Source organism: Chiloscyllium plagiosum, chromosome 3 (genome assembly GCF_004010195.1).
Source record: "Chiloscyllium plagiosum isolate BGI_BamShark_2017 chromosome 3, ASM401019v2, whole genome shotgun sequence".
Lineage (NCBI taxonomy): Eukaryota > Metazoa > Chordata > Chondrichthyes > Orectolobiformes > Hemiscylliidae > Chiloscyllium > Chiloscyllium plagiosum.
In genome coordinates this window covers 98,902,978-98,918,523 of record NC_057712.1, presented here as the reverse complement: position 1 = coordinate 98,918,523, position 15,546 = coordinate 98,902,978, and the positions used below count along the sequence as shown (strand labels likewise).

Sequence of the window (15,546 nt, the reverse complement as noted above, 5' to 3'; positions counted from 1 at the left end):
TTCCCATTAACTTTAACTTTCCTGGAGCTCCTTGAAGACAGACTGCCCTTGCCATCAACACCACATCTGACTGGCTCTCATCTCCTCTAGAGTTCAGCTCTCCAGAGTATATCTGAACAAGAGCTGTAAGGAGATCAGGAGCTCAGTGGTACTGGTGGAAACCAAACTGAGCATTAGTGATCAGGTTATTGCTGAGCAAGTGCAGCTTGATAATACTGTTGATGATCCCTTCCATCACTTTACTAATGATCAACGATAGACGAATGGGGTGGGAAACTGCTGGGTTGGATTTGCTCCTTTATATACAAGGCATACCTGGACAATTTATATTGTCAGGTAGGTGCATGTATTGTAGATGAAGTGGAACAGCTTGATTAGAAGCATGGCAACAAGCATACATCTGCAGCACTACTGACAGGGTACTGGCATTCTCCAATTGTTCCTCGACAAACACTAAGTGAATTGAAATGGCTAAAGACTGGCACCTGCGATCCTGGAGGCTTTCAGTGCAGGCCAAGGTGATGGCTAAAGTTTCTTATAAAACGTTTTGGCCTTGTCCTTTGACTCTATAACCCAGTAGATTAGTGCAGAGTCATTAACCACAGAAACAGACTCTTTGGTCAAACTCATCCATATCGACAAAGTTTCCCAAACTAAACCAGCCCCACTTGCCTATGTTTGACTGATATCCAGCTAAGCTGAAAAATGTGTTGCTGGAAAAGCGCAGCAGGTCAGGCAGAATCAAAGGAGCAGGAGAATCGATGTTTCGGGCAGAAGCCCTTCTTCAGGCTTATTCTCCTGCTCCTTTGATGCTGCTGACCTGCTGCGCTTTTCCAGCAACACATTTTCAGCTCTGATCTCCAGCATCTGCAGTCCTCACTTTCTCCTGATATCCCTCTAACCTTTCCCATTCATGTACATGTCCAAATGTCTTTCAAAGATTGTAACCGTACCTGCATCTATCACTTCCTCTGGCAGTTCATTCCAATTACAAACTACCCTTTGTGAAAACGGACCCTCAGAGCCCTTTTAAATCTTTCCCCTCTCACTTTAAAAACATGCCCTCTCGTTTTGAACTCCCCTACCCTCAGGAAAGGACGTTCACTATTCACCTTATCTTTCCTACCATGATTTTAAGTTTCTATGAAGGTCACCCCTCAACCCCCTACACTCCAGCAAAAAAAAAAGTCCCAGCGTAAACAGCCTCTCCTTGCAAATCAAACCCTTCAGTGCTACCAGTATCCTTTAAATCTTTTCTAAACCATCTCCAATTTAATAATATTCTTTAAAAGCAAGGCAACAAGAACTATACACAGTACTCCAAAGGTGGCCTCACCAACATCCTGTACAACCGCAACGCGACATCCCAAATCCCATACTGAATGCTCTCGAGGATTGAAAATATTTGTGGAGCCTCCTCCATTGGGTTCTTTCATTGCCCATCCTCATTCACAACTGGATGAGGCAGTGCCCAGTGTGGATTTGGTCAATTGGTTGTGAATCACTCAGCTCTATCACTTGCTGCATATGCCATTCAACATGCAAGTGATCCTGTGTTACTGTTTCAACAGGTGGACATCTCTTTTTGGTATATCTGGGTGTTGCTCCTTATAAAACCTTTCATTGAATGAGGATTGATTCTCCTGGCTTGACGGCAATGATAGAGTGGGTGTATGCAGATTGCATTGGAGTGTAATTCTGCTGCTGCTGATGGCTAAAACACTTCACAAATGTCCAATCTTGGTGTTGCTAGAACCTTTCAAAATCCACAATGATAGTGCCACACAATTAAAAGACATCCTCAATGGAGTAACAAGACTTGATCGCCACAAGAACAGTGTCACACCTATGAAGTATGTATTTTACTGTTGCCAAGTCATTCAGCAACTGCCACAGACTCAGTCATAAACTAGGTGCTTTCGGGTTCAACAACTCAGCCTGTAGGAGAACTGCCTAGCCAATCTTAGCAATGGACATTGTAGAATCGTCCGAAAGATAACTTTCCCAATTTTGGCATGAGCATAGAGATGTTAATATGGTGGACACTCAGATTCTGGTCCTAGACTCTTCCAAGACATAAGGGATGCCAATTTAAGACAGAGGAGGAGGGATTTCTTCTCTCAGAGGGTGGAGATTCCTTGAAACTCCTTGCCACAGAGATTGTGCAGGCACAGTTCAAGTGTGAACTTAAGGCTGAGACAGACTCTTGATCAATAGAGGAATCAAGGGTTATGGAGGAAGGACAGGACGAGTGCTGGTTTGAGGAGCCTAAATGGTTTAATATTTCAGTTTCTGGTCAACATTAATCCCAAGAGGATTACGGTGGAATCTCAGTAACTGTGGCCTGACCGAATGTCAAAAGGAAGTGACCTTGTCTTTTGTAAGAGGGTCATTACCTACAATAACTGTGGCATAAATGCTTTCTGGCATCTGGAAGTTCAGTTCCCATTGTCAGTCCTTTACAAAGGGGGAGGAGTACAATCAGTTACTTTGATGTATGACTTTTAGGAGAATAATAATAATAATAATAATAATAATAATAAAAGTTAGAGTCATAGAGATATACAGCATGGAAACAGACCCTTCGGTCCAACTCATCCATGCCAACCAGATATCCTAAATTAGTCTAGCATCCTAAATCTGCCAGCATTTGGCCCATATCCCTCGAAACATTCCCTATTCATGTACCCATCCAGATGCCTTTTTAATGTTGTAATTGTACCAGCCTCCGCCACTTCCTCTGGCAGCTCATTTGATGCACTTACCACCCTGTGCGTGAAAAGGTTGCCCCTTAGGTCTCTCAAATCTTTCTCCTGTAAACTTAAACCTATGCTTTCTAATTTTGGACTCCCCCACCCCAGGGAAAAGACCTGTCCATTCACCCTATCCATGCCACTCGATTTTATAAACCTCTAAGGTCACACCTTAGCCTCAGACTCTCCAGGAAAAATACTCCCAGTCTATTCTGCCTCTCTATAGCACAAATCCTCCAACCCTGGCAACATCCTGGTTAATCTTTTCTCAACCCTTTCACGTTTCACAACATCCTTCCGATAGGAAGGAGACCAGATTGCATGCAATATATCAAAAGTGGCCGAACCAATTTCTGTACAGCCACAACATGACCTCCCAACTCCTATATACTGACCAATAAAGGCATGCATACAAAATGTCTTCTTGACCATCCTACCTACAACTCCACTTTCAAGGCACTATGAACGTGCATTCCAAGGTAGTAGCAGGTAATGGTGTTTTGGAAGATAGTTCCAGGAGGAATATCTGAAAGATTGGGTTCCAGTGGTAAAACAGAAGACTAGGAAAACTGTCAAACTGACTGATTCATGAATCATATGTTGAAAATGTAGCCTCAAAAATAAAAAGATAAAAAGTCAAGCTATTTATATATATAAAAAACTACACATTCAAGGAATAGGAATGGCAAATCAAGAGAAATGTCTCTTACCTTGCTTCAAGCAGAGCTGCCATATTTATACCTATGAATTGTAGACAGGACAGTTTTAACTGTTCAGCGTTGTACATCGTAGCAAACTCCAAAAGTTCTGAAGCATTTTTTAAAGTTACTGAAACAAAGTTAAGCCTGTTAATATTCAGGAAAACTTAGCAATGATGCACAAGAAATCATCTAAGCCTGCAAGCCTTTTCTACCAATCAAATCAATGAAACTACATTTTACCTCTATCTTCCGATCTTTGTTCCACATTCCACAATTGATCTGTCTTGAAAATTTCAACTGATCTACTATTTGTACTTTTGAGTAAAAGTTCAATATTTCCGTGATTCTTTGCATGAAAAAGCTTTTTCCCAATTAAAAAAAAATGGCCAAACTCTATTTTTATGATGCCGCCCTCTTTTGTGGGCTCCTCCACAAGGGGAAATAGCTTCATTTTATCCACACTTGTGAATCCCTTCATTTTAAGTTCCTAAATTAAAGCACTCTTCAAACTCCTAACATCAGACTAGGATAGTTTACAGAAGGTCTTACATGCAACTATAGAGAAATAGGAAGCAAAAAGACATAGTTTCAGCTTCTCAATCATATAGGAGTCCGAAAACTCATTTGAAATCTCTCAATTTAACAATTTAGAATTATTAGTGACATGGTGATCAAAACAAGTTAAGAAAGTTAAGTAATTGAGGTTTTATGATCTATCACTTTTAACATTTTACTTTATCAATTATTTTGATGAAATAGTTGGCTTTAAAATTCATTTGAACTAAAAATAACTGAATTATTTGCAATTATTTTTGCAACTCAATTTTATATTGCTTGGCAACACAGAACTTAAATACCGTTAAAAGCAGACAAGAAGTAGCTTTGTGTGTCTTGGCAGCTATCAAAACTAGGCCCAATCACTTAACCTATTGATATTTCTTTGCAATGTTAGGCTCCCTGCTTATAATGCCGCCCATCTTATATATGGGGCTTCCATTTCCATAACCCAATTTGTTAATACAGTAAATATTTGAGGCCGCATCGATCTTTGGATGGCACCATTCACCACTATTCACATTTGGCCATAAGTCATCTCATGTCCCTTTTAGTGATTTTTTTTAAAAAAAGTGTATATATACATTCCTTTTCCCCAGATAAATCGAGGGCCTTGCATACACTGAGCTTCTGACATATGCAAATACATCACATAAGGCCATAGTGATCTTGGGTTGGCTTCCAGTGTAACTTGCTACACAGTCAGGGTTGTAACTTACAGGCCGAGCCTGCAAATTATGGTTGCCAGTTCACTGTTTTTGCTGCATTGCCATGTCAATCATGGTCTAACTAATCATGGTCTAACTAAACTTTCCTTATGTCGAATAAAATTAACCCATTTTCCACCACTGGCTGAGTTGTTGAATGCTAAAGCACCAAGTTGATGACAGAGTCTGTGACAGATGCTGAATGAACTGGCAACAGTAAAAACTGTTCCTGCAAAATTAAGTTAAAAAATCTCACATTTTTCTGTAATAGCCACTTCACAAATCTCCTTTAGACGATTGATAAGAAGCTGATCAGCAACCACGAGTACATTACAGATAAATTCCACATCTGATGATTCTGTTGGAAAAATAATTTACAAATAGCATTCTTTATCAGCATTAAACGTCGTACAAACTTTAGCATAACTGACAATAATTCCCATCAATAACATGTATTCCTGATTGTGCCATGAACAGCTCTGAACAATGACATTTCAAGCAGTTAAACATTACTGAGGTTAACTGTTGATGAAATCAACCAATATTTTGTTGTAATGGCTCATACTGAAATAGTTAAGCTTTTCACTCATACCAGGCAATAAAAAGTAAGTCGAGAGCTCCACACAATTTTGATCATTCTTTTTTTTTTCCCCTAAACTGAATGGTATGAATTTTTTGAATCAGGCCCAGCTGACCCAGTTCCTGCCAGCTGTAACTACCATGCTTGAAAATATTTTTATTTCTTAGCCCGGTTTGACTTGCCTATAAACTCAATACGAAATTAAGTTAACTCAAAGTTTGTGAGAAGATTTGTAGCTCGGGTGCTCGTTGCTGTGGTTCTGTTCGCCGAGCTGGAAGTTTTTGTTGCAAACGTTTCGTCCCCTGTCTAGGTGACATCCTCAGTGCTTGGGAGCCTCCTGTGAAGCGCTTCTGTGGTGTTTCCTCCGGCATTTATAGTGGCCTGTCCCTGCCGCTTCCGGTTGTCACAGGAGGCTCCCAAGCACTGAGGATGTCACCTCGACAGGGGACGAAACGCTTGCAACAAAAACTTGCAGCTCGGCGAACAGAACCACAGCAATTAAGTTAACTGTGGAGCAAGATTGGAAACCTTAGATTTAAAAGGTCATGATTGCAGTGGAAAAAAAAAGATATTGCGCCACTTTGTCAAGGGCAAATAATTATGGCCATTACACACTGGCCCAACTAGTGACTCCTACATCCCATGTATGAATTATTTGTTTAAAAACCCTTCAGAATCTTGGATGAAGTCACCTCTCATTTTTCTAAACTGGAGAAAATGCAAAATAAAATTACTTGATATCAGAACTGAGGGGATATACACTTGTATATATAGAAAAAAGAAATCATACAACCATTCTTTTCCCTCCAATAGAAAACAGAGTCGCCACCTAATAAAAAAGGACAATGACTAATAAATTGGAAATTCAAAGAATCTGTTCTACCCAGTCTCAATGTCTTTGTCACTTCTAGACTTTGCTCTTCCAACACATGCATCCTGATAGCCTCCTGTCTTCCACACTATAGAAACTGGAGGTCATCCAAAACTCTCTACTTCTGTCCTAAGCCAGACCAAGTCTAGTTTCCCCCATTTCGCATGTGCCTGTTGAACTGAATTGATTGTCACATGTACCAAGGCACAGCAAAAGGCCTGTTGAGCAAAATTCAATCCAGTTCAAGAAACATTTTGATTTTAAAATTTTCACCTTATTTTCAAAATCCTTCACAGTTTAGATCCTCCGCTCTAACTCCCTCCAGCATTATAACTCTGAAATATCAACTCCCACTCCAACTGAAAGATTCATAGATGCACAAGAATAAGTGCGTTACCATTAGTAGCCATGCCTTCAACTGCTGACATCCTAAAACTCAAACTACCTTCCCAAACCCCCTAACATCTTTAAACTTTCAATACAATCTTTAAAAACTACTTAAATCATCTGTCCCAATACCTCTTTATGCAGTTTATTGTGAAATTTTATTTGACAGCACTCCTGGGATCTACCCTGGGGTCTTTTAGCACTATATAATACAAATTGTTGCTGATGAGTATAGTTAGAATGGGAGAACACAGTTGAGGCACATAGATAAATGCATTTTAAGATAAGCACGAACAAGGACGGACTAAAAAGGATAGATTGATGGATTTAGAAGAGTGTGATGAGGTTCATATGAAGCACAGACACTGGCATAGATCAATTCTTATGTGTAACTACATCCTCATACTTTGCAACATTATGTACTAAACTGCTGGTAGAGGGCAAAGGAAAGGCAGGCATTTGAAATAAGCACTCTGCATTTACATGATTGAATACAAGTCATGGAAAATATCATCCTAACCTTTAACAATTGGTGCTTCATCGGTGTAAATATAATCCAAAATAACCTCCAAAATGTCAGAATGAATGGGCATTTCCAAAGCTGTGCAACAAGTCGCCTAAACACAAAAATGCAGGGGTGGAAAAGGTGAATGGGAAGTTTCAGGGACAGGTTGGTGGTGGAAGAAAGGGAAAGATTGGGAAGGGAGAGAACAATAGAAAGAGATCAGATCAATTTTAACATTAAAACAGAATTACACTTCAATATTGATTGCTTTCTATTTCGTCTCAAAAGAATTTGGCTGGAGCAAGAGGCATATTTGCACATGGCTGTCCAGTTAACAAATGTCTTCAGATGTTTACTTGGGACTAAAGCTACTAAAAACAGTAATGTAGCACAAATTTGAGAGATTCTGAAACAGCAAGATTCCTTTATCTGTTTAGCTTTACAACTTCCAAAATTAGCAACATAACATTACAAACATTTGTTAAGAAAAACAATGCAGGTAGAGTACAGATCATTTCAATTGTTCAGAATACATCACATGAATTTTTTCTTTTGAATTGAGATGATTAAACAAGTCATCAGCCTAAAACATCTGAGATACACACCATTCTTATTGGATCAATCATTTATCTATTTTGTTATGCAGAAACCTCTACGTTTAACCATTTTCAATTAGAGCTAATTAACACCAAAGATCAGACATTTTCCCACAATAAATTCACGTAAAATGGTGAGGTTATGCAATTTGGCAGGAAGAATAGAGGAGCTGAATATTATTTCAAATGGAAGACAACAGCAAAAAACCATAACACAGATTTGGAAGTCGTCAAATAAAAATCATAACAATCTAGCAGCATATATGTTCAGGATTTAATAGGCAAGGCAAATTAAATGTTGACCTTTACTTCAAAAGGGAACGAGGGATAAAATCAAGGAGCTCTTGCTAAAACTACATAAGGCACTAGTCAGACCACAGAAGGAAAAGTAAACAGTTACAGGACACTTATCTGAAGACAGACAGATTGGCATTAGAGAGTCACTAAACGGCCCCTGGTATAGAGACATTGTCTCGTGAGGAGAGGTTGAGCAGATTAAGACTGTACTCATTGGAGTTTTGAAGAATGAGGGGTGACCTTTTTGAAACATATAAAAAAGATTCTTAGAGAACTTGTCAAGGTAGGTGTGAAAATGTTGTTTTCCCTTGTGGAAAGGCTGGGAACAAATAGCAAAATTTCAGAACAACAGATTGCCCATTTAAGACAGATAAGGAGGAATTTCTTCACTCAGAAGGCAGTAAATCTGTCGAATTTTACTGCAAAAGGGCTGTGTGGGCAAAAGGTTAAGATCTGTTAAATCAGTAACAGATCGAGAGCTATAGGCAAAGGCACCAATGTAGAGTTGAGGATGATCAGATTGGCCATCTTCGTACTGAATGGTGGCGCAGAAGTAGTCATGGGCTGAATGGCCTACTTCTGCTCTTACATCTTATGGCTTACATAATTCACAGCAATAAATGCTCACTTTCGACAGTTTTCAGTCCAACTAGGCTTTATTACACAAAAAAAATTTAAATACCTCAATCCAGGCATTACTCAGCATTTTGTGGAAGTATTCTAAAAGAAAGTAAATATAATTTATAAATTATTCTGGACAGGAATTCAAATTCAAGCAAACATTCAGGCACATAAATAAACAAAAAGAACATCTTTACCTAGTCTTGCACATAGCACACATTTGTGGCAGTCAAATTCTTTTCCATCTTTAGATCTCAAAGTTACATCACGCAAATATGAACTAATAGGAAACAGAAAAAGTAGGAATAAAAATTTGCTTCTGGAAAATGGAGAGATGAACAATCAAATCACAACAAAATTAAATTGTAGAATAGAGACACCCGGGATTCAAGTATATAATACTTTGACATTTGCAACACAGTTAAACAAGGTGGTTAAGAAGGCATTGAGCACACTTGCCCTCATTGCTCAGTCCATTGAGTATAGGAGTTGGGATGCCATATTGAAGTTGAATAGGACATTGGTGCTGCCTCTTCTGGGGTACCCTATTTTGGGAAGGATATTAAACTGAAGAGGGTTCAGAAAAGATTTACTGAGATGTTGCTTGGAATGAAGGGTTGGAGTTATAAAAATGGGCTGGATAGACTGGGATCTTTTTCCCTGGAGATACAAGATTGAGGGGTGACCTTATGCAAAGGGTGTAGATCACATAAATAATAAAAATGGTATTTTCCCCCCAAGGTGGGGGTTCAAAACTAGTGGGCATATTTTTAAAGTGAGGAGAAAGATTTTAAAGAAAAAAAAAAGGACGAACGGCAAATTTTATTTAAAAAATAGAAAGTGGTGCGTGGGGAATGAACTGCCAGAGGAAATGGTGGATGCAGGTATAGTTGCAACAATGAAAAGGCATTTGAACAAGAACTTTATTAGGAAAGATTTGGAGGGATATGGGCCAAGCACAGGGGAGGTGGGATTAGCTTAGTTTAGGAATGTGGTCAACGTGGAATAGTTGGACTGAAAGAGTCATACAACTTGCAAACAGACCAATGATACTTACTTTAGTGAAGTAGAGGCATGCCACTGCATTATGTGACAGAACATGAGGGTGATAAGCAAGATCATTCCCATACCAGGCTTTTTTTCATTAAAATTTACTTTCCTCATCTCCCAGATGCCAATGCTGCTTGGGTTTCATTCCACAGGCTTTGGCATCATGCTCAAGCAATTATTCTTCAAATATTAACCTAGATTGTAACTGTCTGCTGCTTATCTGACAATATAAAGCACTGTATCATGCCACTTTATCACTATCACCCCAAGTCATCACATATAGAAGGAAATAACAAGGAAAGGTCATTAAGATGTGCAAGACGAGATCGCTTTCTCCTGCTTTGACTGTTGGGAGAGCTGTGAAGATCAACAACTAGAAAGACTAGAAAATTAAAGCAGTAGCTTTATACTGGTGTACGTTAGCACATTTATTGAAGAAGAGCTTAATGTTCGATTTATAACAAGCATTATAAATAAATATAATACTTTTAACACTTCCACTTCAAAGTTGTATTCAATTTTGACAGAGAAGCTAATTACAAAGAAACCAGGAAACCACTTGAGAATGAAAATTCACCCCAATACATAAAAATTTCTAACTATCATGCAATTTTTATCTGGTTATTATCAATAACTATATTCACCAAAACTGCATGTACAAATTATTTAGAAAATTCACAACCTTGAACTGTATTACCAATCCTTCATTGCTGCTTGGTTAAAAACCTGGAACTGTTTTGCTAAGAACAATAGAGATATACCTACACCTTATGGAATGTAGCAGCAGAGGGGTAGGTAACAGATGCTGGTCTTACCAGTGGCGCAAACATCTCACACTGAGTTTGTGATAAAAAAATTCATGAGGAAATAAATTGCAAATCATTTTCATACTACCTTGTGAAGAAAAATTCAACCGTTATTCAAACATATGTGAGTCGGAGTTTTCAAAGATTTTTGACTATTTAATGTACCTAAGTATTTAAAGGTTAAGTCCAAAACAAAAAAGAGTTAACTAACTTTTCAAATAACATGCTTTAAGGCTAACACCAGAAAAGGTATTATATTGCACAATACTCAAACATATTTTAATGCTTTATCCTTACATTATTTGAAGAGATAAATACCACACCTTACCATTTCTTTCGGTTAAACTTCAGTTTGTTTCCACCTTTCTTATGTACAATTTTTATCTTCCAATTTTCCAATCTGACCCCTTCTAATCTGCAAATGCAATATTTAAATTTTTATGAAGCATTTAATTATCGAAACATAACCATTTTGAGATCCACATGGTAATGCAACGGTCATTTTAGAAATAAAGAGATTTAAAATATTTAGAATTAAGAGACAACTGGGGCAAATTACTTCATTCTTATCAAATTCTCTGGAAAATATTCAGTATCAGTCCTGCTAAACATCATCGATAGCGATGACAGAGTACGTGGTGTGAGAAAGAATTTCCCGATTCAATGGAAACAATTACCCAGATAAAATACCTTTGAAGGTCTGGAGGGGAACTAAATCAAAAAATGAAAATACTGTGCAGATCAATATTTTAAAATAATGGAAACTGACAACTTGTTCTTCTATAAAGAGAAGAAACATCTGCCTTTGACAAATACAGAAATTTCACCCTCTTAAATTTGGTTTATCCCTTAATCTTACCTTGCAGAGAGACTGGCAAGACCAAGCTTTTTTGCCATAACCTGCAGCATTTTAATTGGATTAGCCTCCTCATTAAGCCCTCTGCTTTTTTTGTTGCTTTTACTTTTGGTTTTTGATTTTTTACATGGCAAATTTTCATAAACTTCAAATGCAGATTTCCCTTTCACTTCTTCACAAAAGCTGAAATTCTGCATAGATTCTTCCATGTTGGATATTAAAGGATCTTGATAAGTTAATATTTTATCTGTGCAATGGATTTTTGGTTTGTAGCCTTCAGTTAGCAAGTCACAAGTATCTGTATATATAAATTGTAAAATATAGGCAAACATGTCAGCTTGAATCTTATCCAGAATGTACAAGTCACATCCCATTGTATCACCTTCCTGTCGACGGATATCAGGCATGTCAACACGTTCTTCATCAGGAAAGAAAAGCTTCCGAAAGTAGTCTGATCGCATGGCCAGAATATACCTGTGGCTGGGAAAAACCTGATTGCCAACTTGACATGTGACATTGTGGATACTGTCAGTTTCAGTGGCTTCCCTGAGTAGTTTGCCAAAGTCTTCATTAAAGCTGGAGGAAGACACGTTTGGAATTTCATACAAGCTAAAAAAAAAGAAAAAAAAAAAGATGAACATTCCATGAAAGAGTACAAATATAAAAATAAGACCAAATTAGACAGCGTAGAAAATGGTAACAAACACAGGTGACTACAAGAGGACATGCATGTCAAAGTTGACAGACATGGTCCAATATATAATAATTGTATTCACATTAAAGTGCACAAGTATGACTATTAAGATAGATGTATTATATAAAAGGGAAATTGTTAAGTATCTGAAAAGGCAAAAGGCAGTCATACAGGAATTGAAATATGAGAGTTTAGTAGATGGCGCTAACTGAACATTGAGCACTTATGGACCAGACCAAACATCCTCAAAATATATTAAAGATGCCTAGACTCTAACTTCTTCCTATTTTTAAAGGCAAACATAAAGCAGGTGTTCCAGATACAATCCGATTGGTCAAACTACCAGGCTTAAAATAAAACACACTTTATTCTTACACTATAGTTAAAATACAAAGAAAAGAATTGGAAAACTTGAGAAAAATAGAATATTTATCTATTAAATTGCAACTGCTCCAATATTGGAGCAGACTACTTGGTACTTCTGTCTCAACCTCCAGTTATAAAAGGAAACCAGGGCAAATTACAGCTCTCAAAGCCATAGCATCACCACAGCACTGACATGAATTATTGGCTGAATGACCACCTGTATTATTATCTCCAGTGATACTATAATGTAGAAGTTAACGTGAAGAAAGGCTTGTAATTATGCAATGTCTATTGTGATCTCAACATTCCAAAATGCTTTATTAGCTAATAAAGCACTGGTTTTCTTGTAAAGTAGACATTATTGAAATGGGGGAAACATACCAGTGAATTTGCACTGTGTACATTTCCATAAACAGTAATATGATAGCATCCTTTGAAACAAAATGACAAGGCTACTAACTGAGCCATGATTGAAATTTCTGTGACTCTTTGGATCAGCATGGGATCATGTGGTATAATAAAAATACCTCTAGTTTAACACAAGGACATTGCAATATATTATTTTATTCCAAGAAATGTTTCAGTAAACTGGACAGTTAGAACTTTTAGGTCTCAGCATACCCCTTAAATACAACTTTGACCCGAAAAACAGCAGATTCTTTGCTGCAAGCTTATTAATTCTTCATATAGTAAATGAGCCATAAGATCACAACAGGGACTTCTGTTTGTCTCAAATTCCAGTCTGTCACTTCCCATTTCACCATCCACCCAGTTAACCTAAATATTGCCATCATTGTGAAATTCAGTCAATACCCTTTTAAAACAGGCAAAGCAGTATCATATCAGCTTGCCTAATACCACTCCAAGCACCTCACCAAAAATAAGATAAATATAAACTTGAATAAAAACAGAGTATAAAATGAACAGTTAAAATTTGAACAAATGCATTGGTAACAAACCAGATTATGCAATCATATTTCAACATTGAGAACTATTTATCTTGAGCATTTAGTGAAACTACTTCATATTTCTACTCATATCTTTATTTTTTAGAAATACTCAAATATGTTGTCAAAACATTTCATCTTGCATTTATCAGGACAGATTCAAAAGTGTCAAGTTCTAAAGGAAGCAACTGTTTACACACCAGGAAACTAAAGAAAAGCATGTTAGGGGAGATAAAAAAAGTCTATTCCCTCTAGTATAGAAAATTCAATACAAGTGAGTATAATCGTTACAATAACGTTAGATCAGTTAGAAATAAACTAAAAATGCAAAGGTTGCCTGAAGTCTGGAACACCTGATTCCAAAAAGGGACATACAGTAAAAAGATAATAGAGGTCCAACTGCATGATTTATAGGGAAATAGTGGCTTGAAGATGAATATCCAACTCTTGTTTCTATGTGCAATACTCCCTTATTACAGATTATTCCTATCTGATGTTTTAGTACATGGAGGGGAGAAAAAAAATTTCAAAGTCAGTCCAAATTATTACACTTCATGATTACCAGCTATCGCGAGAGCTGGTTATTAGAATATTCACAATCTAAAATAGGCATAAAGGCAGTAAAAAGACCAGCAAGTGGATTTCCTTCTATTCTTTTTATCTCTCCAGTGAATGTTATTCATGCAAGGTTACCTGTGACAAACTAAAGACGTACCTAGTTTTAGGGTCAGATTGTAGAATAGCAAAGTTGCGCCCATTCATATCCATGGTAACAGAAACGGCACGATGAACACAAGGAAGCTTTTCAAGTCTAATCCGTTCATACAAGCTGTTGTTCATTCCAATTGTGTTAACAAAATGATCCAAAGTGTTTTGCAGAGCATTGGACAATTCCTCTAATAAAAACAAGAAACCCAGTTCAAGTGATAATATACTTCCATGCCAAAATAAAAGGCTGAATTCCAAACTAAACTCAAACTTACCCAGGGCAAAAAGAAAACACAGGTATTATACAAATTCCAATAGTGTGAACAAAGTTGAGTGGCGCATTATGAATACTTTACAAAGTCACTGCCACAACAATGGTTTAAAGGTGTTACCAGTTCAAATACCTAGGAATATTTTAAATCATGACAATGACAATATATCGTAATCTGGGTACTGAAACAACTCACTGTGACAGATCAACATCAACTTCTAAAGTGGAAACTTAAAACAGGGTAACAAAATCCCTTTTCGATAATCCCTTTCTTTCAACCACTAATCTGCAAAGAAAAATCTCTCAAACTATAACCATACAAACCACCAACAATTACCTCTGACAAAAATTGCACTGGCAAGAAATAATCAAAAGTATGTATTATCTCCTAGTTTTATTATCTTATTTCACATGCAGTGATTGATACAGCTATATTCCATTTTAATTAAGTCTAAATGGTGAAGTTTCTTTGGATTGTAACCTTTTAAGCTACATAATACCTATCCTGCTACAAAATACTTAGGAACCCATACAGACATCATTTTGGAACTGTCTGCATTGTGACCAGTTCAGAGAATCAATGTTTTCTTCTCCAGAGCAACTGGCTTACATTTGGCCCACAGAAGTATGTTGACTTTTTCTTGGAGATGTTTTTTGTAGCAAAGTGAAACACTGTTCCCTTTGGTTCTTTGTGTCATGTAGTAATCGTTGCAGGACAGAGGAAGCTATTCCGACCATCACGTTAGCACTGGCTTGCAGCATTTCACACAGCGCCATGCTCCTGCTTTTTCTCCATAACTGTGCACAATGTTTCTATTTAAATAACCAATTAATGCCCTCCTGAATGTCTCAACTGAGCCTCCACCATACTTCCAGGAAATCCATTTCATAACATAAGCACTGAGGGGCTGTAAAACCTGGTAGAGGTGTGCAGAGAGATGGGGAAAAATTAGAGAAAGAAAATGGAGACAAAAGGCAGAAAGATTAGGTATGAGACAGCCAGGCAGGGCAACTAAGCAGGAAAAAAGGGAACAAAAAAAAAAGTCAGGGAGAGATGAACAGGAGTTGAAGGAAAAACAGACTTAGGAGGGGATATCTACCATTCTCATGATTTCTCACACTCCCTCTCTGCCATGAAGAACAGCCCCTGCACCTGGATTTTGCTTTAGCCTGGCTGGTTCAGGGAGGGGAGAAGGTAGGGAGATTAAAAGGATCAAAACAGGCATTGAGATTGCAACGTATGGGGTGCTGCATATATGGAACAAGCCATGAAGT

The 15,546-nt window shown here is 37.6% G+C and overlaps 1 protein-coding gene across 2 annotated transcripts in view; it reads right to left on the bottom strand.

Moving 5' to 3' along the window:
- ibtk (inhibitor of Bruton agammaglobulinemia tyrosine kinase) overlaps window positions 1-15,546 on the bottom strand; it is a 112,972-nt gene that overhangs the window by 43,600 nt on the left and 53,826 nt on the right. For both annotated transcript variants that reach the window (XM_043686948.1, XM_043686949.1), the window contains exons 11-18: window positions 14,008-14,188; window positions 11,289-11,894; window positions 10,758-10,844; window positions 8,771-8,853; window positions 8,635-8,672; window positions 7,075-7,171; window positions 4,973-5,074; window positions 3,464-3,581 (exon numbers count right to left, since the gene is read on the bottom strand). In XM_043686948.1, coding sequence (XP_043542883.1) covers window positions 3,464-3,581; window positions 4,973-5,074; window positions 7,075-7,171; window positions 8,635-8,672; window positions 8,771-8,853; window positions 10,758-10,844; window positions 11,289-11,894; window positions 14,008-14,188 — 1,312 coding nt within the window. The remainder of the gene's footprint in view (window positions 1-3,463; window positions 3,582-4,972; window positions 5,075-7,074; window positions 7,172-8,634; window positions 8,673-8,770; window positions 8,854-10,757; window positions 10,845-11,288; window positions 11,895-14,007; window positions 14,189-15,546) is intronic.